Source organism: Erinaceus europaeus, chromosome 5 (genome assembly GCF_950295315.1).
Source record: "Erinaceus europaeus chromosome 5, mEriEur2.1, whole genome shotgun sequence".
Classification (NCBI taxonomy): Eukaryota; Metazoa; Chordata; class Mammalia; order Eulipotyphla; family Erinaceidae; genus Erinaceus; species Erinaceus europaeus.
In genome coordinates this window covers 130,128,305-130,154,230 of record NC_080166.1, presented here as the reverse complement: position 1 = coordinate 130,154,230, position 25,926 = coordinate 130,128,305, and the positions used below count along the sequence as shown (strand labels likewise).

General features: G+C 46.7%; 1 protein-coding gene across 1 annotated transcript in view; it reads left to right on the top strand.

Annotated features, from left to right (window-relative positions):
- NALCN (sodium leak channel, non-selective) overlaps positions 1-25,477 on the top strand; it is a 349,157-nt gene extending 323,680 nt beyond the window's left edge. The window contains exons 35-44 of the mRNA XM_060191812.1: positions 2,070-2,138; positions 3,463-3,611; positions 5,332-5,425; positions 6,282-6,414; positions 8,539-8,654; positions 10,530-10,687; positions 16,070-16,220; positions 17,255-17,404; positions 21,302-21,419; positions 25,065-25,477. Of these exons, the coding sequence (XP_060047795.1) occupies positions 2,070-2,138; positions 3,463-3,611; positions 5,332-5,425; positions 6,282-6,414; positions 8,539-8,654; positions 10,530-10,687; positions 16,070-16,220; positions 17,255-17,404; positions 21,302-21,419; positions 25,065-25,258 (1,332 nt within the window). The 3' untranslated portion in view covers positions 25,259-25,477. The remainder of the gene's footprint in view (positions 1-2,069; positions 2,139-3,462; positions 3,612-5,331; positions 5,426-6,281; positions 6,415-8,538; positions 8,655-10,529; positions 10,688-16,069; positions 16,221-17,254; positions 17,405-21,301; positions 21,420-25,064) is intronic.
- The last annotated feature ends 449 nt before the right edge of the window (positions 25,478-25,926 follow it).

The window sequence follows — 25,926 nt, the reverse complement described above, 5'->3', positions numbered from 1 at the left end:
TTATTTTATTTTATTTTATCTTATTTTTGTCCAGAGCACTGTTCAGCTCTGGTTTATGGTAGTGCGGGGGATTGAACCTGGGACTTTGGAGCCTCAGGCATGAGAGTCTCTTTGCATAACCATTATGCTATCTCCCCTCTGCCCTGCTGGTTTGTTAAGAACAAATTTAAGTCAATAGTATGAGAAGGCACAAGACAGCACCTGAAGGGCTTCATCTCTCTGAGGAGCAGTTCTTGTCTCTTCTTCACTGACGCTCCACAGTGAGCCTTCTGGTTTATCAGATGCAGAGCTAGCTAGCATGGAGAAGATTAAACTGAAGGCCATGGCTAGTGCATGGTGGCTGGATTAAAAGTTTCAATGGCTTTACTAGTATGGCATTTAAATATGACATGCTCAAAACCTTTTTTTTTAAACTTCCACCAGGGGCTTAGTGCCAGCACTACATATCCATCACTCCCAGTGGCCATTTCTTTTCTTTTCTATTTTATGACAGGACTGAGAGAAATTGAGAGGGGAGAGGGAGATAGAGGGGGAAGAAAGAAAGATAGGCACCTGCAGACCTGCTTCACCACTCCTGAATGGTGCCCCCTGCAGGTGGGGAGCAGGGGGTCTCAAGCCTTGTGCAGATATGTGACATGTGCACTTGACCAGGGGTGCCACCACTCTGCCCCCAGTATCGCTATAAAACAAACAAAGTTTAAATGGAGCCTCACAGCTGAGCCATGGATCATCCAGCAGAGCAGATGTTTCATCATAGACAGGAACCCATGTTCAGGCCCCCAGCACCGGGGGCAAGTCCCATGAATGGTGGAGGTAGAGTGGTGCTGTGGCCTCTCTCCTCTCCTTGTCTCTCTCAACATCTGTCTCTGTCTGGGATTGAAAAAAAAAAAAAAAAGAGCCAGGAGCAGTGGAACCAGGCAGGCCCTGGAAGGCCCTGGCAGCATCAAATTGATTAACTAGATGGAATCTGTGTTGAAACTGTCAGGTGTCACCATTTGCAGAATACAAAGGAAAGATATCTCCAGTAGGCTTTGGACTAACGTTAGTAAAAGGGGCAGTGTTACCTTTCTCCAAATTGTAGCCAACAGCTAGCTCCTCCATCCAAGCGGGAAGGTCAGAGCAAGACTCCTAGTTCCGGGGGTTCCCAGTAGCTCACCTCCAGAAGACTGACTTGCCTAGTCTTCCTGGCTGCTTTGATCCTCCCAGGGCCTCTGATCCTGGGATCCTCTGTTGGTGTGGGCCATCGCAGAAGAAGACACAGTCCCTCTTCCCACACAGAGTTACTTCTGTGCATGTCCTTGGTCTTGCTCAGTATCTCCCTGGATCCCCTTCCCTTCCCTTCCCTTCCCTTCCCGGGGGCCCATCTGTGAGGACCGCCACTCCATGAGGCAGGAGCCTTGCACAATCATCAGGCTTTGGCAAGAGCTTAATGCCAAGTCTGTTACTGCCGCTCTGGCTGGTGGGCTGGCTCCTTCTATGAGGATGCTTCCTGAATCATCAGGTGCTGAGTCATCCCTGGCTGCTGATCACACGCTGCCAGGAGTCGGTGGGGTTTCCGAGAAAGGAGAGCATCTCTGAAAACAGTGCGGAGACTAGAGCACCTGTGACCAGCTGGTCCCCCAGACACCCCCAGAGAGAAGGAAGCTGGCCTTGGACAATTCTTTCCAATGCCAGATGTCTCCCCTTGACTGGAATTGGATCCCCATCTCCCCCTGACTCCTTCATCTCACATGCTCATCCCAGGGGGTGCTTTGTTTCGCCAAGGAACTTGTCATAACTTTATGCAAAGTACATTTTAAAAGACAGGATTCAGCTGAGCAAAACAGAGAGCCACGTTTCATCTGAGATCTGATTTCACAGCTCACAGCTATTCATGAGTTTCCGCAGTGACTTTTGACCTTTCCAAGCGCTCTCTCTCTCTCTCTCTCTCTCTCTCTAGATAAATTTCTTATAGGAATTTTCACATTTCACTAAATCAATTATTGTGAAAATGGGAGAAGGGCATGTCTGAAGCTCTTCAGTGTCCATGACAAAGCGGGGTGGGACACTCTCTTCTGTTTCCATTCTAGAACGCCTACACTTACATGATGGGCGCCTGTGTCATCGTCTTCAGGTTTTTCTCAATCTGCGGGAAGCATGTAAGTACTTCACGAAGACTATCCTCCAGTCACACAGACACCGGGAAAGGAGCAAGCAAGGACCAGCTGACAAGATGTCCTGTTGGTACTCCCCAGCTACAGTTCACACACAGGCCGGCATCCCAGCTCACGATGAGCTGATCTGACGTCAGTCAGTCACTGGGGTCGGTGCCTGAACCATGAACCCACTGCTCCTGGAGGCCATTTTTTCCCTTTTGTTACCCTGGTTGTTGTTTGTTTTTTTTTTTAATCGCTGTTGTTATTATTATAACAATTATTATTGTTGCTATTGACGTCATTGTTTTTGGATGGGACAGAGAGAAATCGAGAGAGGTGGGGAAGACAGAGAGGGGGAGAGAAAGACAGACACCTGCAGACCTGCTTCACCGCCTGTGAAGCGACTCCCCTGCAGGTGGGGAGCCGGGGGCTGGAACCGGGATCCTTACCCCGTCCTTGTGCTTTGTGCCACGTGTGCTTAACCCGCTGCGCTACCGCCTGACCCCCAAGCCAGTGGTATTTCTGATGCTTCTTTTATATATATTTTTGTACCTATTTTAAATAAGGCAGTCTTAAGACAGAGAAAAGTAATCTCTGGTGAACGAACATTCATGATTCTAGACCTCTTCATATTCTTTGTGAATGGTCATGAATTTATTACACACACACACACACACACTTTCCAAGGAAAGCACTACTCTCCTTGGTATTTTGTTAATTTAATGTAATTATTTTATGTATCCTTGGATAGAGACAGAAATTGAGAGGGAAGGGGGAGATAGAGAGGGAGAGAGACAGAGAGTCACCTGCAACCCTACTTCACCACCTATGAAGTTTTCCCCCTGCAGGTGGGGACCAGGGGCTTGAACCCAGGTCTGTTTTCCTTGCTTACCCCCCTACCATTATTTCAGATACATTCCACAAAACCAACTACCCACATGCTTCATATTTGATGGTTATTTAGTGCATTTCCCATTGTCTAAGGTTGTTGGGTGAACATCTATTGTTGAAAAAAAAAATCCTGAGTCTACTTGCTAATGGTAAAAAAACAAAAAAAAAGTCTATAAACATTATTACAGAGAAGTAAGGAAAACAAGAGAAGAAAAAAATAAAAAGCTAAAAAAAAAAAAGAACATATTAAATTAGCCAAAATGCCCAAAGAGTTTATTTTTTTTCCAGTTAGTATTCAAATTCAACACCATGTAGGAAGCAACTGACAAATGTCATCTTTCACTGTAGTGCTTGTGCCAGCCTGTTACTTAACTCCCAGTTCTCTGTGGCTTCCTGAAAGACTGTTCTCTCTCGCTTCCCCCCCACATCCCTCCAGGTAACGCTGAAGATGCTTCTCCTGACGGTGGTTGTCAGCATGTACAAAAGCTTCTTCATCATCGTGGGCATGTTTCTCTTGCTGTTGTGCTACGCGTTTGCCGGGGTAGTGCTGTTTGGTACTGTGAAATACGGAGAGAACATTAACAGGTTGGTGAGTCTCTAGCTCATTTACCAAGCCAGCTCTTTGGGGATAAAATCATGACTAACAACTGAGCATGATTTCAGAAAAAGATAGGGCAAGGGAAGTGTTGCATTGGGAACTAAGACAATATAAACTGGCTAGATTTGGGGAGTTGGGCGGTAGCGCAGCGGGTTAAGTGCATGTGGTGCAAAGCGCAAGGACTGGCCTAAGGATCTGGGTTTGAGCCCCGGATCCCCACCTGCAGGGGAGTCACTTCACAGGTAATGAAGCAGGTGTCTATCTTTCTTTCCTCCTCTCTGTCTTCCCCTCGTCTCTCCATTTCTCTCTGTCCTATCCAACGACGACAACATTAATAACAACTACAACAATAAAAAACGAGGGCAACAAAGGGGAATAAATTTTTTAAAAAATGGCTAGATTTTCCATGTGCTTTCCTAATTGGGAAAAAAACAAACCAACAGATTGATTATAACTGGTCCAGAAATCTTAGAAAATTCAGAAAAAGAATACAAAAGAAAACAGTATGTATGGAATTCCACAACTACTCAGCAATGTCCAATTCTAGGAAATTGAGGACTTGGGGCTTTTTTTTTTCTTTTAATCTTTGTGCTGACAAAAACATGATTTTTTTTTTTTAAAAAATAAGCAATTTCAAGAAAACCTTCCTTTTTTTGTTAAGCATGGGATGTTAGAGTCCCCCAAACTGGTTACCCTCTAAAAAATGCAATTTGCAAAGCTTATCTTAAAATACCTCAGTCTTCTGAACTCCTTAAGTGACCACTTTCATGCTAATATCTCTTCTTAAAGAGATTATTTATTCGCTATTTGCTCGAGCTCCCATTTCTTTCTCTTTTTTTTCCAAGATAATGTCATATCTTCTTTTTCTTTATAAAAATGAAAATCTTGACAAGTCTATAGCATAAAAGGGGTACATTTCCACACAGTGCCCACCCCCAGAGCTCCCTATCCAACCCCCTCCCCTGATAGCTTTCTTTATCCCTCTGGGAGTATGGACCCAGGGTCATTGTGGGATGCAGAAGGTAGAAGGTCTGGCTTCTGTAATTGCTTCCCTGCTGAACATGGGCATTGACAGGTCAATCCATACTCCCAGCCTGTCTCTCTCCTTCCCTGGGACAGGAATCTGGGGAGGCAGGGCTCCAGGACACATGGTAGGGTCGTCTGCCCTAGGAAGTCAGGTTGACATCATGGTAGCATCTGGAACCTGGTGGCTGAAAAACAGTTAAGATATAAAGCAGAACAAATTGTTGACTAATCATGAACCTAAAGACAAAAACATTGCAGATGAAGATTGTGGTCTCCGTTTTGAAAGAAAAAAAAACTTCTCTTTGAAGTATATTCTAGTGGGTCCATGTCTTCACTATTTTTTTTTTCCTGAGCCTGACAGCTAATATGCAGGTGGACCCAGGCTATTGGAACAACCATTTCTAACAAAATCCATAAAAATCCAAATGAGAGATGTCACACTTTTTAATTGCCAAAGCCTGACCTTTAGCTAGTTCAGGATGAGTGGTCAAGTACCACTGGGTTATTCAGACAGTTATACTTGGGGTAATGTAAATAACAAACCAGTTAGAAGGTATCGCCTATACAAAGGGGAACTTAGAGCCAAACGGGATCCAGAACCCACCTGTCTAGGAGGTGACAGACATGGTTGCCTCCTGACAGACCTTATTACTCAGCTTCGGGCTTCTCCTCTTAATCTAGGCACGCCAACTTTTCCTCAGCCGGCAAGGCTATCACCGTGCTGTTCCGAATCGTCACCGGTGAAGACTGGAACAAGATCATGCATGACTGCATGGTGAGCGTCCCTTCATCAGGGCTGGAGAGACTGTGCAGTGGTTCTGCAAAAGGGCTTGGATACCTGAGGCACAAAGGTCCCAGATTCCTCCAGAGCAGTGGTGGAAGGGGGAGTCCACACACACAAGGCCAAGCAGAGCACTAAATGAACTACTCCACTGGCCCTGCTGCTTCATTGTCACTGCCCATCAGAAGTGGCAGTGAACATGGGGAGTCCACCGGACTGAGAGAATAGCATGCAAGAAGTGGTTTTTCTTAATTTTTTTTTTTTTTTTGGCTTTTGACGACCTGAGCTTTCTTGCATTATTCTGTCTGGTCCAGGGCTATCACTGGGGCTTGGTGCCGGCACTATGAATCCACTGCTCCTAGAGGACACATTTTTTTTTTTCCTGTTTGATTGGCTAGGACAGAGAGAAATTGAGGGAGGATGGGGAGATAGAGGGAGAGAGAGAAAGACACCTGCAGACTTGCTTCAACGCTCCTGAGGCATCCTGGCTGCAGTGGTGAGTGGAGAGGTGGGGCTCGCATTCGGATCTTTTCACAAGTCCTTGCGTGCCCAGTACTGTGTGCTTAACCACGTGCGGCACTGCCCGGCCCCCAGTGGTTAACTTCTTAAAGAACTGGAAAACCAGTTTGTTACAGAGAGTAACTTTTGCTAAAACCTACTTCATTATTTATGTCAGAAATTCTTTTTTAAAAAAAAAAAAAGTTGTTTTTTTTTTTTTTTTATGGCTACACCCAATAGACGTGGCTTTGGAGAGGTGGTTGTCAGGGAAGCTGACTCTGTGCGGTATGGTTAGTGCCTGTCCCCAGGATGAAGGATCCCCTGTCCTCATTCTCCATCCTGCTGCCCACAGGTCCAGCCTCCCTTCTGTACGCCAGATGAGTTCACATACTGGGCCACAGATTGTGGGAATTATGCTGGGGCCCTCATGTACTTCTGTTCCTTTTATGTCATCATCGCCTACATCATGCTCAACTTACTTGTGGGTAGGTGAAGTTCAAGGACTTTTTTTTACCCATCTCTTTTCACTGTGGTGCTTAGATGATTATGTACACTTTTCAGGCAATTATGCTGGATTACTTGGGGGGCAGATGTGTCAGCATCTGAATTATAAATTGTTGCCTCTCCATTCAGAAGCTGAAAAGACCCCTGAACGGTGTGGCAACAACGGCTGATGGCAGCTTCAAGAGTTGCAGGGTTTACTATGATTGTTCATTTCAAAAGCTCTTGTGGTGGGTGTCCATGGACCACCATCAGAAAGAGTGACTTTCACAGACTCTAAACGGGGAGTTGATGGTTTCTGAAAGAAGCATGGGTGCACTTAGCTTGGGGTGGGGAGCACCCATAACTCTATTTCCAAAATGTTCTGGAACCTTCCACTCAGAGATAGCACTAGCTGGCAAGAGCCTTTTTCTGCCCAGAATGGGTGTGAATACTCATGTTTGGGAAAGACAGAAAGAGCTGGAGAATAGTTTAGTCTGGGGCTAAAGACGTACTGGTTTGGACCAAGTTGCAAATGCTTCTATGATTCCATCCTGAATTCCCTGGACACATGACCTCACCAATGTGTCCTGGAACCTCCCCTTTCCAGAGCCCTGTCCCACTAGGGAAAGAAAGAAGCAGGCTGGGAGTATGGATCCACCTGTCAACACCCATGTCTAGTGGAGAAGCAATTACAGAAGCCAGAACTCCCACCTTCTGCTCCCCATAAAGAATTTTTGTCCATACTCCCAGAGGGATAAAGGATAGGGGACAATGACCAGAGGGTTCTGAAGCATTTGTCACCAAGAAGCTTGTTTTTATGCCATCAGTAAAAGGGATCCCATCCTGGAAAATACCAGGGGAAGTCAGGCACTGTTTCTCTTGTCAGAGAGAGAGAGATGAGGGGGAAAAGGAAGGACACTGGGAAATAGTAATAGGTGTAGGGTGACTTAGAAAGAAAGTGAAGGAGGAGTCGGACCGTAGCGCATCGGGTTAAGTGCACGTGGCACAAAGTGCAAGTACTGGCTTAAGGATCCCGGTTCGAGCCCCCAGCTCTCCACCTGCAGGGGAGTCGCTTCACAAGTAGTGAAGCAGGTCTGCAGGTGTCGTCTATCTTTCTCTCCCCCTCTCTGTCTTCCCCTCCTCTCTCCATTTCTCTCTGTCCTATCAAAAAATAAATAAATAAATAAAATTGAAGGCAGGGATGTGGGGGAGGGATACACACACATACACACACAGGATAGTTTTAGAATCAACCCAGATCTGTCACTTTGGGAGAACTACTGTAGTTTCCAATGGAGGGGATGGGGACACAGAACTCTGGTGGTGGGAGCCATGTGGAATTATGAGCTTCACTGATGGGAGACAGATGACCAGGGACTCATGGTTGAGTGATATGCAGATCAGTCTTTATTCATGCAGAACGCAGCACAATCTAAGCCAAGCTAAGCTAAATTAAAACTAACTACACTAATATATTTGCCAAGTAGGGTGTAAACAGGATGTGATGTAGAGAGGGTGGAGCAAAAAGAGATTGGTGAAAATCAGGGTGTGACAAGGAGAGGGGGCGGAGCAGGCGAGAATTCTACCACTGAACCACCAATGCCCTGGAGGGAGGGTGGTGCTTAGTTAACAGTGGTTTATGTAAATAGAATACAGTGTTAAGCAAGGGGGATTAAGCCAAATGAAACAGAAGGGGTTTTAGAAGCAGAATTAGAAGCATACCAACAGAATTACACTTCTATTATCTCATAATTTTGCAAATCAATATTAAATCACCAATAAAAGACAAATGTAAAAAAAAAATAACATATTCACTTGTGACCTAACTAAGAGTCCTTTAAGAACTTGGTTTGTGTCACCAGGGGGTGGTATAGTGAGTGGGTAAAGCTTTGGACTCTGGAGCCCGAGGTCTTGAGTTTGATTCCTGGCATCACATGTGCCAGAGTGATATTCTAGTTTTCGCTCTCCTCTCTTGTATAAATAAGTAAATAAATGAATGTTTTTGAAGAAGAATCTGACTTCTAACATCAGTGATAAAGTCCCTTATTTACAAAAGAGGTTTTCAGTTTTTCTAAGAAATGACAGATCGGTATTGTGGTCTAACTTCTGATTTTTTTTTTTCTTAGCCATCATCGTGGAAAATTTCTCCCTGTTTTATTCCACAGAGGAGGACCAGCTCTTGAGTTATAATGACCTGCGTCACTTTCAGATCATCTGGAACATGGTGGATGACAAAAGAGAGGTAGGAAAGAAGACTCTTAACTAGATACCTGTCCAGGTGCACTCTGTGGGTTTTGTTGTCTGCAAGGGAGACACTCATGGTGGAGTCATGGGCTCTAGTCTCTGACCACAGAGAAGGCAGAGCTGAGAGCCCTGTTCTGCTGATCAAGACGACTTCAAAGAGGTGATCTCTCCGCAGAAGAGCAACTAGAATACTTGTCGAGATTCCTGAAATCCATACTATTCATTGTAAGCATGTGTCAGAAATACCTTCAGTCCATGTGCACAACCCAGCCTCCTCCTCTATATGGAAGAAAGCTTTGGTGTTGTGGTCTCTCTCTCTCTCCCTCCGTCCCCCATCTCTCCCTCTTTCCCTCTCTTTCCTTCTCTCTCCGTGTGTGTGTGTGTGTGTGTGTGTGTGTTTATCAAAGAAGGGAAGGCGAAAAAGAAAGAAGGAAAAGAAATGTAAAGAAATGAAAAAAAAAACTTGAGTGCCCATCAGTAGATAGATATCTGTATGAATAAATTACAGCATAGGTACAGGATGGAGCACTACTCAGCTATGAAAAGGCTGCGGCCCTACTATGTGCGGCAGCCTGGGCAGACCTAGCGAGGAACAGACTCTGTGGAATAAGTCAGACGGTGAAAGACAAAGGCCTGGTTTCAGTATCATGCATAAGATTAAAGAGACAAAATGAATGAGCAAGTGAAACCAAATCATTAGCCTGCAAGAACTCGATCAGCGGTGACCTGCAGATGGTGAGTGGCCAGATAGGCTTGACGGTGTGGAGAAAAAGGGAAGCTAGACTTCTGGGGTGGACTCACATCATGGGTCCAGACGTGAGGTGCTAGGCTGTAGCACCTGGAAGTCATAGAAGGCTCTAAGCCCCTGCTCCTCCCACAAGGAGCGAGACTGTCATGCAATGAGTGATAGGTGCAGAGAGTCATGCAGGCAGTAGACTGTGCAGATAATCCCTGTGAAAAGGCCACTTCCTTGGGCTGGTGAGATGGCTCACTTGGCTAGTGCACTGTTCTGCTATGTGTGCGACCCGGGTTCGAGCCCAGACTCCACTGCATTGAAGGAAGCATCAGTGCTGTGGTCTCTCTCCCTCTCTTTCTCTCTGCCTTGCTGCCTCTGTAAAAACAGACACTTTCTAGCTTCCAGGCTCAGTGAAAAGGAAGCTCACACACCATTTTCTCCACCATTCATTCTAGGAAACTAAAGCAGTGCTGATCAGTGGAGCCGAGAAGGGAGGGAAACTGGGTGAAAGCCAGTGCTACTGTGGTGTGTGGAGGGCGGGGCTTTGTGCCTCTGTGATGTGAAGTGTCTCTCTTAGGACCCCTTAGGCACCAGTAAAAACCTTGAGCGTGTCCCCTTTTTCATCTCATACCCTGCTGTGGGCTGGAGAAAGAGCACAAGCTCCTTGCCTTGCCATGTAAGGTGTCATGTACGGTGCCAACCCACAAGGGGAAACTCCAGTGCCATAGTGTGTCTCCAGTTTTTTTTTTTTTAAAGAGGGAGTCCGGTTGGTAGCGCAGCAGGTTAAGCCCAGTTGGCACAAAGCGCAAGGACCTACATAGGGATCCCTGTTCGAGGCCCGGCTCCCCACCTGCAGGAGAGTCGCTTCACAGATGGTGAGGCAGGTCTGCAGGTGTCTGTCTCTTTCTCCCCGACTTTGTCTTCCCCTCCTCTCTCTATTTCTTTCTGTCCTGTCCAACAACGACGATGTCAGTAACAACAACAACAATAAAACAGCAAGGGCAATAAAAGGGAATAAATAAATATTAAAAAAAAGAAGAAGAAATCATTGGGGGTGGAGCCACTGGGGAGTCAGAAGCTCAAGAGGCCTCCACTGACACCCACTCCCCCACCCCGTCTCCGTGCCCCACCTCCCAGGGGGTGATCCCCACCTTCCGGGTGAAGTTCCTGCTGAGGCTGCTGCGGGGTCGCCTGGAGGTTGACCTGGACAAGGACAAGCTGCTTTTCAAGCACATGTGCTACGAGATGGAGAGGCTGCACAACGGCGGCGATGTCACCTTCCACGACGTCCTCAGGTAGTGGGGTGTCTGTCAGCGGGCTGTCACCAGGGGGTGGCAGGGTCACTGCTCCCAGATCCAGAAGGAGCCCCACGCTGGTGTCTGTGGGCATCATCCATCCATCATGTCACATGTGCGGAAGCAAAGCAGAAACACGCAAGCAGGGAGCAAGCTCCAGAGAGAGGGGCCCGAGGGCATGATTGACAGAGGGGCGTGGCCAGGCAGCAGGCACCTTGATTAATCAGTGGGCGTGGCCAGAGCGCTTCATGATTGAGGGGCAAGTGTGTCCAGTGGGCGTGGCCGGAGGGACAGTCTCTGTGATTGGCTGGTGGGCAAGGTCTGGACTTCAAACAGCCGTGGGGCAGTGGAACTGCAGGTCAACTGGACCTAAAGCAGCTACAGGTCCGGATCCTTCTGGCTTTGGGGACCGTGCTCATTAGTGGAGCACCGGACTTGCACGGGTTCCCATGGAGAGAGCACCAGGCCTGCCCAGTGACTAAGTGCCAGGGTGTGAGGGGGAGCTACTTTCTTTTATAATGCTATGTGTTTGTTTTGTTCGTTTTGTTGGGGTTTTTGGGGTTTTTTTTATATATTTATTTATTTATTTCCTCTTGTCCTTGTTGTTTTATTGTTGTAGTTATTATTGATCTCTTCGTTGTTGGATAGGACAGAGAGAAATGGAGAGAGGAGGGTTTTTTGTTTGTTTGTTTTTCCCCAAGCACTGCTCGGCTCCGGCTTATGTTGGTACCAGAAACCCATTTCAAAATTTATTTTATTATTACTATCATTATTTTAATACCAGGATTTGGTGCTTACATGACTTCGCCACTTCTGGTAGCCTTTTTTTCTTTTCTTTTCTTTGATAGGGAGTGAGAGACTGAGAGACAAAGAGAGCACTGCTCCACCTCTCATGATACTCTGTCCCCAGCAGGTGGGGACTAGGGACTTCAACCCTCACGTGTGGTTTGCATGTGTAATTTACCAGTGAGCCACCACCCAGCCCCAGTCTCCATATTTTTAAAGACATAACAAGTTCTTAAACAGGGGCCCATGGGTAAAACCTAGAGCCCGGTGTCCCATCCTCTCCATTGGAAGTTTTCCTATTCTTCATCCTTCTGGGAATATGGACCAAAGATCTTTATGGGATGTAGAAGAGGGGAGGTCTGGCTTCTGTAATTGCTTCTCCATTGGACATGGGCATTGACAGGTGGATCCATACCCTTAGCCTCTTTCTGTCTTTCCCGAGTGGGGCAGGGTTTGGGGGAGGTGGGACTCCAGGAAACACTGGTGAAGCCATTTGCCCAAGACAGTCAAGGTTGGCATCATGGTAGTATTTGCAACTTGGTGTCTGAAAAAAAACATTAAAAAATAAAGCAGAACAATTGTGCATAATTGTACCCCTCTTATCTTACGATCCTGCCCATCATTATTAAATCAATAAAAAACAAAAGAAAAAGAAGAACCATAGAGACCGCAGAAGTCAGATCTTAAAGGCCTTATAAGAACTCTTTCACTGTAAGAACTTTTTCTCTTTTTTTAATTTTTTATTTATAGAAAGGAAACATTGACTAAACCATAGAATAAGAGGGGTATAACTCCACACAGTTCCCACCTCCAGAACTACGTATCCCACCCCCTCCCCTGATAGCTTTCCTATTCTTTAACCCCCTGGGAGTATGGAACCAAGGTCATTGTGGGATGCAAAAGGTAGAAGGTCTGGCTTCTGTAGTTGTTTCCCTGCTGAACATGGGCATGGACAAGTCAATCCATACTCCCAGTCTGCCTCTCTCTTTCCCTAGTGGGGATGGGGCTCTGGGGAAGCGGAGCTCCAGGACACATTGGTGGGGTTGTCTATCCAGGGAAGTCTGGTTGGCATCATGCTAGCATCTGAAACCTGGTGGTTGAAAAGAGAGTTAACATGCAAGGCCAAACAAATTGTTGACAATCATGGACCTAAAGGCTGGAATAGTGCAGATGAAGAGATGGGGTTTCCTGCATTTTGTAGATAGCTAGTAGGCATATTTTAGTTATATTCCAAAGAGCCTGCGGCTATATGAGAGAGACGGGGGAAGAGAGAAAGAATCAGACATTACTCTGACACATGTGCTGCCGGGGATCGAACTTGGGACCTCATGCTTGAGAGTCCAAAGTTTTATCACTGCGCCACCTCCTGGACCACACTAGTTTTTTTTTTCTTTTTCTTTTTTGCCCCTGAGCCTGAAATCTAATACTCAGGTGGATCCAAGTTATTATCTGGGGAGATGATGTCATGGCTAGAAAAAGGAACAGAAAGCTGGATCAGGGAAGAGAGTAGCTCCCTAATATGGGGAAGGGGTATAAATATTGTTGACTGTAAACCCCATTGATTTGATGTGATCTGGGGCCCATATCAGCTTAGGAGCCTATGTGACCTCTGCATCCCTGTAAATCTGAGCTCACATTCTGTGGTCATGAGTAGGAACATTCCATGCTGCCCCAATATCAGGACCCATCTTCCTCAGGTGTAGCATAGAGTATGTTGTCCAGCCTCCCTTCGGAGGATGGAACATTCTCTATCATTGTTGATACACATTGAGATCAAGGTCCTATGGGGGTCCACAAAGGGGTCTATTGTGTTGTTCCTGATAGAAATGACCAGTAACAATGGAGAGAGGGATTTATTCGAGGTCTAGGCCCATCATGTCTGTTTGGGAATCTTAGGACTCCCCAGTTAGGGTCTCAGCTAATGGGGTGGCCTAATAGTGACTAAATAGTCATTTTTTTAAATATTTATTTTATTTATTTATTCCCTTTTGTTGCCCTTGTTGTTTTATTGTTGTAGTTATTATTGTTGTTGTCGTTGTTGGATAGGACAGAGAGAAATGGAGAGAGGAAGGGAAGACAGAGAGGAGGAGAGAAAGATAGACACCTGCAGACCTGCTTCACCGCCTGTGAAGCAACTCCCCTGCAGGTGGGGAGCCAGGGTTCGAACCGGGATCCTTATGCCGGTCCTTGTGCTTTGCACCACCTGCGCTTAACCCGCTGCGCTACAGCCCAACTCCCCTAAATAGTCATTATTAAAGTATGCCAGTCCCTTGCCCTTATTCAGTTTTTGCAGTAATAGGAAGTAGGTTAGGAAGGTATCTAAGTCTAAGTGGACACTATTTCATTATGAACTTGATACTGACTCACTACAGACTATTGTGTATTTTTGGATTCAGGTATTTATTTTGCCCTAATTTACGGATATATGTGAACCTATGCTCTATCTCATGGGACCTGGTCTATATCTAGGTTTCGGGACTTTGTTAGAAAGTGAACCTCCTGGAATGGAATTAGAGAATACCATGAAAGGAAAGTTCTCACCCGAGTAATGAGGGTGAAGGATTGACGTTCCATGCCTGACATCTCTGGACATAGTCTGAAGTGAAGCATGCTGAGGTGGTACTCATTGCATTGATTAGGTTGGAATAGGCAGATACAATATCATTTGGTATGACTTGAGAGAAGCATGCAGGAAAATGAGCCCCACCCTAGTTCCAGGACTGGGGAAATATAGGCTCTATAGAGGAAGCGGGAGGTCCCTGCTGTCTTAGGGTTTAAGAAGACAATTGATAGTTATCGTTATAATCACATTATTTGGCAATTGTGTTAACTTTGAAAATATCCCTTTAGTCTACGGCCATACCACCCTGAACACGCCCGATCTCGTCTGATCTCGGAAAATATCCCTTTATTAGTATTTGCTGTATCATACATAACATCACCATAATTTATGTCCTTTGATATTATTTGTCTATAGCTGTGAGGAACTTTTTCTTTAAAGTTGAATGAAATTAAAAAAAAAAAAAGAACTCCCTCCATTTGGCAAAGGGAAACAATTATATTGTCTGATTATGTCTCATCGTTCTCAAGGGGCAGTGTTGTCTTTGGTGTCACAGATGAGGAAGCACAGTGTTCCCAATGCTCATGGCTTTGCCGCCAATAAAAGCCACAGTGCTGTGTTCCTGCCCTGACTGACATCCCAGACTTTCTCTCTGCTCCCCAGTCCTCTTCAGTTACCATGGCCATTAGCGTCAGTCCCATATTAGCATTTAGTGCAATAAGAGAAGCACTTGGGCCGCTAGAGAACTGTGTGGATAAAACCAACTTCCTTTGTAGTCGTGTGATTTATTTTGTGCATTTAAATCGTTATTCCAAGAAATTTCCCATAGGCTTCACAGTCTGAGGAGCTTCCTGCCCCCAGAGAAAAGTGAGAACTTTTTTTTCCCCTCCAAGGTCATCACTGGGACTCAGTGCCTGCACCACGAATCCACTGTTCCTGAGAGCCACTTTCCCCCTCTTGTTGCCCTTGTTGTTTATTGTTGCTGTTGTCATTATTGTTGTTAGTAGTATTGTTGTTATTCTTGTTGGATAGGACAGAGAGAAATGGAGAGAGGAAGGGAAGACAGAGATGGGGAAAGAAAGATAGACACTTAACCTGTAGACCTGCTTCACCACCTGTGAAGCGACCCCTCTGCAGGTGGGGATCTGGGGGCTCTAACCAGGATCCTTAGGCCGGTCTTTGAGCTTCACGCCATATTTGCTTAACCTGCTGTGCCACCACCAGGCGCCCTATAGAGTACTTTCTGTCTAAGGCCCTGGGTTCTTTCTCTGGCACTGTATTAAAAATAAAAAAATAATTCAAAGAAACAGAAAGAGATAGGGCAAAAATCATATGAATGTCAATAGCAAAGGATGCCACTACAAGGACCCAGGTTCAAGTCCTGGTCCCCACCTGTAGGGGGGAAGCTTCAAAAGCAGTGAAGCAGGTCTGCAGGTGTTTTTCTTTCTCTCTCCCTCTCTGTCTTCCCACCTCTCTCAATATCTCTCTCTCTTTGCCCTGTCAAAGTAAGAAAAAGAATTTAAAAAAGAAAGAATAAAAAACTTACATGGGGGTCTGGTGGTGGCACACCAGGTTAAGCGCACATAGTTTGCAGTGCAAGGACCCGCCTGTTCAAGGATCCTGGTTCAAGGCCCCGGCTCCCCACTTGCAGCTGGTGGTAGGGGGTCGCTTCACAAGTGCTGAAGCAGGTCTGCAGGTGTCTCTCTGTCTCTTTCCCTCTCTGTCTCCCCTTCCTCTCTCAGTTTGCCTCTGTCCTATCCAATAAAAAGAAAAACGTACATGGTACTTGCTGTTACAATAGTCAGCCACCTCACTCACTGACTCAGTTCATGCAAGCAAGCAAACTGACTATGGACGCCAGAGGTACAGACAGAGGAGGAGAGGTGACATTCAGTAATGTCACCCAGCTAGGGTGACACAGAGCCTGCAGTACAGCAGTCAGCTTGCGCAGCGGCCTGTCTGGATTTCGGAAGCTCTTGGGTGTCTAAGTCCCCGGCGAGTTAGCCCAGCACTGATGGCCACTGTCTCCCCGCCAGCATGCTCTCCTACCGGTCAGTGGACATCCGGAAGAGTTTGCAGCTGGAAGAGCTGCTTGCCCGGGAGCAGCTGGAGTACACCATTGAGGAGGAGGTGGCCAAGCAGACCATCCGCATGTGGCTGAAAAAGTGTCTGAAACGCATCAGAGCCGTGAGTGAACTGGGAACCGTGGGGCTTCGCTTCTGTCCTTGAAAGAAGGGGCAACACAGAACATGTTTAGAGCCTTCCTCAGACAATATGAAATTCCCTTCCACTGTGTCATCTTCACCCACCAGGGGAGGGTGGGGACGGGGATGGTAGAAGATGGGGTTGCCGGAAAAAAGAAGATGGTTGCCAAATTGTTGGGGCTGATACATGATACCTGAAAGAATAGATATTTTGTTTATTTATTCACCTATTACTTAGAAACAGAGATAAACAGATGGAAAGGGAGATGGATGGATGGGTGCGTGAGCAGGTGGATGGGTCGATGGATAGATGGATAGATGGATGGATGGATGGATGGATGGATGGATGGATGGATGGATGGATGGGTGGGTGGGTGGATGGGTGGATGGGTGGGTGGATGGGTGGGTGGATGGATGGGTGGGTGGGTGGATGGGTGGATGGATGGAGGCACCTCTACCACTTCTTCACCACTTGTGAAGCTTCTCCCTTGCAGGTGGGGACCAGAGCATTGAACTCATGTCCTTGCAGTGGTACCTCCCCTTCCCTCAGTTTCTCTCTGTCTCTACACAAGAAGTGAATAAATAAATCATATCTTCTTGTTCTTTTATTTTAATGAGGGAGAAAGAGAGGGAAGCCAGACCCCTGCTCAGCTCTGGCTTATGGCCGTGCTGGGGATTGAACCTGGGACTTCAGAGCCTCAGGCATGAAGGTCTTTTGCAGAACCATTCTGCTCTCTCCCCAGCCCAACAAATAATATGTGTATGAACGCAAACTAACTGAATAGGCAGAAGATGGCTGTTGGGTTGCAGCTGGAAGGGGGTCACATTGCTGGCAGTTAGGGGGGCAGTTTCCTGACCTCTATAGCAGGGAAGTTAAAGCAGGAGCCTCAGCTCGAAGTCAGGAAGGATTTCTTGGGGGAGAAGAAAGTTCATTGGGCACTGCAGGGCCAGGGGGCTGTTGGGCTGGGCTCCCTGGGGGCAGAAGAATGAACCATTTTGAATGTTTGTTTCCTGCAGAAACAGCAGCAGTCCTGCAGCATCATCCACAGCCTGCGGGAGAGCCAGCAGCAAGAGCTGAGCCGATTCCTGAACCCACCCAGCATCGAGACCACCCAGCCCAGCGAGGATGTGAATGCCAATAGCCAAGACAACAACATGCAGCCCGAGGTATGGCTCTGGGGCAGTCTTCCTCCAGCTGGTGCTGCACCCAGCTTAGCACACATAGTATTAAGTGCAAGGACCCATGCAAGGATCCAAGTTCAAGCCCCCGGCTCCCCACCTGCAGAGGGATGTGTCACAAGCGGTGAAGCAGCTCTGCAGGTGTCTCTCTTTCTCTATGTTTTTTCCTCCTCTCTCAGTTTCTCTCTATCCTGCCAGTCCCTGTTCAAGGCGCCATTTGCCAGTCCCTGTTTAGGTGCCATTTGCCTGTCTAGCTTCACGGGGGGGGGGGAGACAGATGACCAGGGACTCATGGCTGAGCTGGGAAGCAGTATGTCTTTATTCATGTAGAACGCAGCACAATCTAAGCTATCTCTAATCACAATCCTGTCCTTATACCTCCTGAGGCGGGAGAGTCAGGTCCGAAGAGGATACGTAGGATAGGGGGGTGGGGAGAAGGAAAAAGCATGCAAAACAGTGAAGATTAAACCAATGCCCTGGAGGCACTAGTTTAACCACTTTGTTAACAGTGGTTATGTAAATAGAATACAGTGTTAAGCAGGGGGGATTAAACCAATGAAACAGAAGGGGTCTTAGAAGCAGAATTTAGAAGCATACCAACACTATCCTATCCGATAAAATGGAAAGAAATGGCCTCCCTTGCCGGGCTAGCTTCGCAGGCAGGAGACAGACGACCAGGGACTCATGGCTGAGCTGGGAATGCAGTACAATCTTTATTGATGAGCAGGAATGCAGTGCAATCTATCAATTCTCTATTCATTAGAAAATCCTGTCCTTTATATCTCCTGAGGCGGAAGTGTCAGGTCAGAAGAGGATGTACATAGGATAGGGGGTGGGGAGAAGGGAAAAAGTGGGCTAACCAGTGGGGATTAAACAGTAGAAAACAGGATGTGACTAGGAGAGGGGGCGGAGTGGAAAAGAGTGCAAATCAGTGGGGATTAAACCAATGTGGGTCTCAAACAAAACAATGATTATGTAAATAGACCACAGTGTTAAGCAATGCAAGTGAACCTAACATGATGATCAAAACTGAAGGGGTCTTAGAAGCAGAATTAGAAGCAGACCAACATTCCCTGTAGATTTGTAGCACTGGCATGGAGCCCCAGCAATAACCTTGGAGATAAATAAATAAATAAATAAATAAATAGAAAAGAAAAGCCTGAGAACTGTCCTAATGCAAGAACTGAATTTGATGTAAGTGGATGTTTGGGCCCCAGGTAGAGAAAAAAAATAAGAGGATATCTTGGGGGTGCCTGGGGTTATTTAAAATCAGTGGTTTTATTAGGTTCCTAAATAATGCTGTTACACTGAGAAAAAAAAATGGCTTAAGCAATAACCATGCTAGAGAAGTTATCTTTTTTCCTCTTTCTTTTTGTAATTGATAAAACAGAGAGAAATTGAATGGGAAGGGGAAGATAGAGAGAAAGACAGACACCTGCTTTGAGAAGGGTTCCCACTGCAGGTGAGGAGTGGGTCCCTGTGCCTGATAATGTGTGTGCTTGACCCTGTGTGCCACCCCTTGGCCCCCTTTAACCATCCACTCTTCCGCCAAGAACTTATATCCCCAGAGCCCAAGAAAGGTGAATCCAGTGAGAGTGAAGAGGTCAGAGCCAGAGAGAAAGGCAAAAAGGGTGAAAAGACCCAGGTTTCTGCCAACTGTCCACTTAAATCAAACTCAGTTCTTTGTGTGACTACATGTGTATGAGCCAGAGAGAGGGACAGAATGAGAGAGAGAGAGAGAGAGAGAGAGAGAGAGAGGCCAAAACACTGATACTGGCAGCACTGGATGGGGATCAAATGCAAGGCATGCACTCCACCTGTTGAGCCCCCTCTCCAGCCACTGCAGAACAAGCAGCAGAGAGAGTCGTGTGCACTACCACTGCACTGTCTCCCTGAAGCAGAGACTCTCCCTGACCTCAGCCTTCTCCTCCAGAGATTTTTTTCTGCTCAGAACTCTACCCAGAACCACCAGCCTGCCCAGTCCAATACAGTCCTGCCCCCCCAAAAACAGCACATCCCCACAGCCCACCCTCCTCCCCGGAACACCACTCTCTTCATCCTGGCAAATGGCGAGGTCCCCAGACATGGGGGACACATGACCACAGGCTGGAGGTGATGTCAGAGAGAAGAGTCAGCAAGATGTCACCCTCCCTCTTCCCCATGTGGCATGGAGACTTATGCTTCCTGACTCCTTTTTTTTCTCATTTTTTAAATTTGTGATTAATAGGATATTACAAGATTGTAAGGTTCACAGAGTACACAGTTACACACCACACCCACCACCAAAGTTCTCTGTGGCCTCCCACAGGCCACCATCATAGTTTTCACAAGACTTCCAGTTGTTTCTGCACCCCCAAGTTCATGTGTATGAGGTCTCAAGATTCCGCACATGAATGAAACCATCTGGTTTTTCATCTTTTCATTTATTTTGCTGAGCATGGTCACCTACAGTTGCATCCATTTTTGTCCCAAAGGACACAATATCTTTTTTTTTTTTTTTTGATTTCAGAGTAATAGTCCATGGAGTATATATCCCATAACTTCTTTTTTTTTTTTACAGCTAGTATAATTTTATAAACAGAATACTCTATACACAAACTTTAGGTCAATAAACAATATTGTTGATCCCTCGGAAACTCTCTTTAGCCTTTTCTTTTTTTTAACCTCTCTTTTTTTAATTTTTATTTATAAAAAAGAAACACTGACAAAAACCACAGGATAGGAGGGGTACAACTCCACACAGTTCCCACCACCAGAACTCCATATCCCATCCCCTCCCCTGATAGCTTTCCTAGTCTTTATCCCTCTGGGAGCATGGACCCAGGGTCATTATGGGATGCAGAAGGTGGAAGGTCTGGCTTCTGTAATTGCTTCCCCGCTGAACATTGGTGTTGACAGGTGGATCCATGCTCCCAGCCTGTCTCTCTCTTTCCCTAGTGGGACAGGGCTCTGGGGAGGCAGGGCTCCAGGACACATTGGTGGGGTCGTCTGTCCAGACATCCCAACCTCATAACTTCTTTAGCCAGTCAACTGTTGATGGACATTTAGGCTGTTTCCACTCTTCGGCTACTGTGAATTGCAGCTGGTTTGCATGTGTCCCTTCTGATTAGTGTTTGAATGTCCACTGGATAAATGCCCAAGAGTGATACTGCTGAGTCACAAGGTAATTCCATGTTATTTGTTTAAGAACTGTTCATGCAGGCTGCCCCAGTCTGCGTTCCCACCAGCAGTGGAGCTGAGTCCCCTTTTCTCCACAACCTTGCCAACACCTGTCATTTCCTGGTTTGATGAGTCATTCTCCCAGGTGCGGGATGGAATCCCTGTGTAGTTTTGTTGTACCTGGTTCCATGATATAAAGAAATCCACAAGGAACCAAAGGCGATGTAAAAGCAGAGAGCCTTTATTATATTCTAGCCGGCTAGGGCCGAGTTACCGAGGGGCTGACACATCAGCTCTCTGGTAATCGACCCTGTACCCAAGTCCTATTAAGGTTTATATACCTTTCCAATTACGTGGCTACGAGACAAGGTTCAGCTACACCATGTGGTTACATGAAAGTCTTACATCTATAGCCCACAGGTGCAGGGAAGGGGAGGGGGTCTTTTTTGTCCTTGGAGTTATCTCTTTTTCTTGACTCCAGGTTCCCAGGCTGTGTTCTCAGAGTCTGCCCTTGTATTTATCTGTGGCCTTGCAGCCTCCGCCTTGCAGACTCCCAGGCCTGTCTTGTTATTGCTTACTTAACCCTTGGGTTGCCCGAGTCTAGGTTCATTTGTCTGTTTATATACCATTTTACATTTATTACTTTTTGCTCAGTTCCTACAGTTTTAATTCACTCTTCCTGACTCTGGTTACTTATGTTCACATCCCCACCCCCAACCCCTGCAGACAAGCAGCCAGCAGCAGCTTCTGAGCCCCACACTGTCAGACCGAGGGGGCAGCCGGCAGGACGCAGGGGATGCAGGCAAGCCCCAGAGGAAGTTTGGGCAGTGGCGTCTGCCCTCAGGTACGTGCAGCCTATCCCGTCTGTGGTGAGGGGGAGTGTTTGGAAGGTGACTCCACTCTGTGAGGGTCTGGGCTTCAGGAATTTAATGATCAGGTGTGCACCTGACATCACTGATCTCGGTGAAGCAATAAAAATATGCCCTGGCATCAAATCAGTACCCTCCACAAGGCCTTCTCCAAACAGAGCTTGGTAGCCCTCCTCTGCAGCTACCCGGATTGAGAAGCAGGACCCAAGAGATGAAGAAAAAGAAAGAAGGGGCGGTGGTGGTGCACCTGGTTGAGCGCACATGTTACAATGTGCAATGACCAGGGTTCAGGCCCCCAGTCCTCACTTGCAGGGAGAAAGCTTTGTGAGTGTTGAAGCAGTGCTGCAAATGTCTCTCTGTCTCTCTCCCTCTATCTCTTCCTGCCTCTCAATTTCTGGTTGTCTCTATCCAATCAATAATTTTAAAAAAAAATGATAAAGAGAGAAAGGGCTGGGCTGTGAAGCACTGTCTGGAGTGTACACTGTCTGGAGTGTACACCTGTGAAGGGGCCCGGGTTCAAGCCTCCATCCGCAGGGGGAAGTTTTACAAGCACTGAAGCAGTGCTGTAGGTGTCTCTCATTCTCCCTCCCTCTCTGTCTCCGCCTTCCCTCCCAATTTCTCTCTTTGTCTATCCAAAGAGAGAATGAGAGAGGGAGGCAGTGTCTATCCAAAGGAGTGGGGAGAAGGAGGGAGAGGAATAGATTTTCAAGGGTGTCCTCGGTGTGTTCAGGACGTCTTCAGACATAAGCAAATTCTAGCTTTCTCATCCGACACACAGCCCTCATGCATGACACCACCACTTCCGGGCACCCTTTTTCATCCACTTTATTTCACACAAAGAAAGAGAGACCGAGGGGCCAGGTGGTGGCACACCTGGTTAAGCACACACATCACTGTGTAGAAGGACCCAGGTTCAAGCCCCTGGTCCCCACTTGCAGAGGGAAAGCTTCATAGTGGTGAAGCAGGGCTGCAGGTATCTTACTGTCTCTTTCCTTTCTACCCCTCCCTTCTCAATTTCTTTCTGTCTCTATCCAATAATAAAAAATGAAAAGAGAGCGAGAGACTGACAAATGGTGGGAGAGCCAACATAGCCCCCCCCCACTTCACCATTCAGGGTGCTCCCATGTGGTGTCAGGGCTGAAACCCAAGACCTAGTGTGTACTAAGACATGCACTCTACTGAATGAGCTATCACCTACCCCTGACCAAAATCCATCCCCTCTAAGGGGGAGTGTTCGAATCCAGTCATCCTAGAAATCTCAGAGACTGGAGCTTGACAGTCCTGTGGTCAGTGAAATAAGTTAGAGGAAAGAGAAGAAGAACCACTGGGTCATTTCCTCTGGTAGGACCGCTCCTGTGGTCCTCTGGTAGTTTTTAACTGTAGTATTTGCAGGTGTCAAACCACAGCATTGCACACATGCAACATACATAGTGTTCGAAACTGGTGTTCCCTTCAGCAAATCCATTTTTCAATAGTAGGTGTGATCGTTATGTGATACAGCACTTGCTCAGATCTTTACTGTGTTAACAGTCTTGCATCAGCATGAAAACAGACTTGAAGGAGTACCAGTAAAGGGGGCCAGGTGGGGGCGCACCTGGTTGAGTGCACATGTTACAGTGCACAAGGGCCCGGGTTCAAGTCTCCAGTCCCCAGCTGTTGGGGGGAAGCTTTGTGAGTCGTGAAGCAGTGCTGCAGGTGTTTATTTGTTTATTTTTATTTATTGGCTAGAGACCCCTCCCCCAGAAATTGAGAAGTTAGGGGGAGATAGAGAGGGAGAGAAACAGAGAGACACCTGCAGCCCTGCTTCATTGCTCATGAAGCTTTCCCCCTGCAGGTGAGGACCGAGGGCTTGAACCCCAGGGTCCTTGCGCATGGGAACATGTGCCCTCAGCCAGTCCTCACATGCAGGGGGAAGGCTTTTCAAGTGGAGAAACAGTGTTGCAGATATATATCCCTTCCTCTTGATTTCTGGCTGTCTCTTTCCAATAAATAAATAAAGATAATAAAAAATGTTTAAATACCAGGAGAGAATATGCAAGGAAATATATACTGGGTTAGTTAAATTTTCTAGTGGGAAAATTATTGCCAACCAATGGGTAAAAAAATAATCTTTGGGAGGGGATTGGTTTCCAAAGAAAGATAAACACTCTATAGTTAAATGCCATTATTGATGTCAAAGAATGTTACTGCTATTTTACAAAGTGTTTCAGGCCTCTGGACACGCCCCAGTGGAATATCTTTTCACTTCCGGAAGTCCCTTTGCTTCCAAAGTTATTTTTGTTTTGTGTTATTGTCAGGGTGTCATTGCACTGGTGTATCTTTTTCAAACAGAAAAAGAGGGGTGGAGACAGAGAGAGGGAAAAATAGAGAGAGAGGAAGAGGGAGAGAGAGAGGGAGAGAGAGAGAAGGAGAGGGAGGGAGGGAGGGAGGGAGAGAGAGAGAGACTCCATAGCATCCACAGTACCTCCAGTGTAGTGGGGGCTGGGCTACAGGCATCGCAAAGCAGGAGAACGATCCAGGAGAGCTATTTTGCTGGTTCAAATTTATTTTGAACAAACTTTTAGGAAGAAAATGCTGGAGAAATCACAGAAAAAAAAATAGCAAACACCAACATATTATAAAATAGTATAATATAATTTTTTATCTTTATTTGTTTATTTTGCATAGAGAAAGAGAAACTGAGAGGGAAGGGAGAGATAGAGGGAGAGAGAGACCTGCAGCTCTGCCCCGTGGCTCACGAAGCCCCTCCCCCGCCACCACCCCTCACAGACGGGGACCGGGGACGTGAACCTGAGTGTCCTCCTGCATTGTAATGTGAGCACTCTTACTGGGAGAGCCACTACCAGGCCCTAAAACATTTTTTCTTTATTTTTTAATATTTTTTATTGCAGGGTTTTTATTTTATTTTATTTTATTTACTAAATTTGATAGGACAGAGAGAAACTGAGAGGAGAGGGGGATAGAGAGGAAAAGAGAGACACTTGCACCCCTGCTTCACCATTGATGAAGCTTCCCTCCTGCAGGTGGGGCCCACCAGGGGCTTGAACCTGGGTCCTTACACATAGTCACCTGTGAGCTCAACCAGCTGTGCCATCACTTGGGCTCCAAAAGATTTTCATTCAGATCTGGATGATAAGTTTATACTCCGCATGCGCAAATAGGTCTTTCCAGCCAAAATTTTTTTTTTTTTTCCTCCAGGGTTATTGCTGGGCTCGGTGCCTGCACCATGAATCCACCGCTCCTGGAGGCCATTTTTCCCCCTTTTGTTGCCCTTGTTGTTGTAGCCTCGCTGTGGTCATTATTATTACCATTGTTGATGCCGTTAGTTGTTGGACAGGGCAGAGAGAAACGGAGAGAGGAGGGGAAGACAGAGAGGGGAGAGAAAGATAGACACCTGCAGACTTGCTTCACCACCTGTGAAGTGACTCCCCTGCAGGTGGGGAGCCGGGGGCTCGAACCAGGATCCTCATGCCGGTCCTTGCGCTTTGCGCCACGTGCGCTTAACCTGCTGTGCCACCGCCCGACCCCCCCAAAATCATTTCTGATGGAACAATCCCGCCAGATCTTGGGGTGGATCAAGCCATCCTGTCTCACTGGACTCTTGTCTGTCCATCCCTCAGCACCCAAGCCCATCAGCCACTCGGTGTCCTCAGTTAACCTGCGGTTTGGAGGACGGACAACCGTGAAATCTGTGGTGTGTAAGATGAACCCCATGACGGACGCGGCTTCCTGTGGCTCCGAGGTCAAGAAGTGGTGGACACGGCAGCTGACCGTGGAGAGTGACGAGAGTGGGGACGACCTTTTGGACATCTAGGGGAACGTCAGAGCCACTGATATCCTGGCAGTGGACGCTGTCCCCTCAGCTCCCCTCCCAGGGTTCCAGGAGCATCCTGTGACAGACATATAACTTAAATTCCACTTGCCACAAGATATTTCATTTCCATTTTATTATTAGTGATTTAATACAGATTTGCAAAATTATAAGGGGTATAATTCCACACCATTCCCACCACCCGAGTTCTGTGTCCCCATTCCCTCCATTGGAAACTGGGCTGGTTCTCCCAGTGTCACAGATATGGCTTGAATATTATCTCTGCAACTGTCAATCTGTATATATGTTTTTCCCATTTTTTTTTTTTTTGCCTATGGTCCTGCCTTCTCCTCCTTTCTAAGTCACACCTATGCCTACTGCTACTTCCAACTGTTCTTCCTTTCTCCCTCTTCTCTTCCTGGGTCCTGATGGAACTAGAGTTCAGAGCACTATTCTCATCTACTCTATTCTTACTTTTTGATTTCTATTTATTAAACATTTTGTCCTGCTTTATATCTCACTGCCTTTCTGCCACCAAGCTGCAGATGCTACTATAATTCCATCCTGAACTCCCTGGGCAGAGACCTCACCAATATGTCCTGGAACCCCACCTCTTCCCTGCCCCACTAGGGAAAGACAGAAACAGGCTGGGGCTGTGGATCCATCTGCCC